Source organism: Propithecus coquereli, unplaced genomic scaffold (genome assembly GCF_000956105.1).
Source record: "Propithecus coquereli isolate 6110/MARCELLA unplaced genomic scaffold, Pcoq_1.0 Scaffold525, whole genome shotgun sequence".
Lineage (NCBI taxonomy): Eukaryota > Metazoa > Chordata > Mammalia > Primates > Indriidae > Propithecus > Propithecus coquereli.
This window is the reverse complement of record NW_012151119.1, coordinates 69,588-71,089: the sequence shown is the minus strand read 5'-3', so window position 1 is coordinate 71,089 and position 1,502 is coordinate 69,588. Positions and strand designations below refer to the sequence as shown.

Here is a 1,502-nt window from a genome sequence, read left to right as displayed (position 1 = left end):
GGATGTGGGACTCAGCCTCAGAATCATGCTTAACACAGACAGCGGAGGGGAGCCCTGTGTGGACACAGGTAGCCATGGTAACCGCCGCATGGAGCCGGGATGTGGGATCAAGTTTGCAGCCCTTGCGGAAACCCGGCATTCCGCGGGGCCGTGCGTCGTAACCGGATGTGCGAGACCCTCGAACGTCCGTGGGCGCCTCCTTCCCCCGGGGGCCTCGTCTGAGACGCCCGGAAGCGCTGGCCGGAGGGTCTGAGCCGCCCTGGGAACAGGCGTCTACACGGCACCCCACGCCGACGCGGGGCCAGAGCAGCGCTGGTCTGTCCCAGTCCGGAGCCCCGTCCTCACTCAAACGCCGATCCCGAGGCCCAGAGAGGGTCACTCGGTGCCTGAGGTCACTCAGCGCCTGGCGGGGCCAGAAGCCGGGCTCTCTGCAGAGGAGGCAGGTCGCAGGGCAGGGGAGGGGCGGGAGGGTCCGGAACCCACCCGTGACGCCGACAGCCACTTACCGCCTGCTCCATGCTGTCGTTGGCCCGGTCCGTGACTTTGGAGATGAGGGTCAGCGCACCTGGGGACGGACGCGAGAGACAGCGGGCCGTCGGGGGAGGGCAGTCCGGGTGCCGCCGTCCCCCCCCCCCGTCCCTTCTGCGCCCGTCCACGGCGCGGCCCCTTGCAGCAGCAGGGACCTGGTGGGGACGGTGGGGCTCGGGCGGCACCGACTTTTCCCGCCGTGGCGTCAGGGCGCGGCCCCCACTGCGGCCTGAGTGACCCCCACGGTCCCGACCGCTCGGCCTCAGCCCCCACCCCCCGGCTGCACACCACGGACGCACAGAGGGGACCCTGGCGGGCGACACACGGGGACAGCCACACAGAACCGGGAGGAAACAGGCCAGACTCCGGGGCTCCCTCCACCAGCCGTCCGGGAGTCCCCGCCGCCGAGGGGACGCGGGATGGTCTCGGAGGACCCGGAGGCGACCCGGACTCGCGGAGCGCGGGACGCGCCCGGCCGGGCAGAGCAGCCGAAACGGGAGCAGCGCGGCCCCTCGTCCAGGCTGGCGCCGGGCTTACCCTGGGTGCTGTCGTACTCGGCCGAGTCCGGGCAGAGGTTGTTCAGGTAGTCTGTGGGCGCAACGAGAGCCGGGTCGCCGACGTCCCTCCCGCCACCGGCGTGGGCGCCCGCCGCCATCAGAGGAGACGGCCCAGAGGACCGGGGCGCCCACGCCGTCACCCGTGAGCCCTGGCGTGACCCCACACTGGGACAAAGCCGGGTTCCACGGCCACCGTCGGCGTCGCTCAGCCCACAAACACCCGCCGAGCGCTAGTTCTTGCGCGTGCCTGGCTTGCTCCTACCCCAGGGCCTTAGCACCTGCCGTTCCTGTGTGTGCAGCGCCCGCCTCCCCGACGAGAGCGCCCGCTCCCCGGGGCAGGGGTCTCTGCGCATTTGGGGAGCAGCGGGCTGAAGGGGTCTGGAGCCCAGGGCACAGGTGAGAGGGTGTTTCCCGTGG

At 71.8% G+C, this 1,502-nt stretch overlaps 1 protein-coding gene across 1 annotated transcript in view; it reads right to left on the bottom strand.

Annotated features, from left to right (window-relative positions):
* The window catches only part of FGD5 (FYVE, RhoGEF and PH domain containing 5), a gene marked incomplete at its 5' end in the record, with an annotated part of 119,532 nt that overhangs the window by 48,740 nt on the left and 69,290 nt on the right, over window positions 1-1,502 (bottom strand). Inside the window, 2 exons of the mRNA XM_012656888.1 lie at window positions 507-565; window positions 1,066-1,234. Of these exons, the coding sequence (XP_012512342.1) occupies window positions 507-565; window positions 1,066-1,234 (228 nt within the window). The remainder of the gene's footprint in view (window positions 1-506; window positions 566-1,065; window positions 1,235-1,502) is intronic.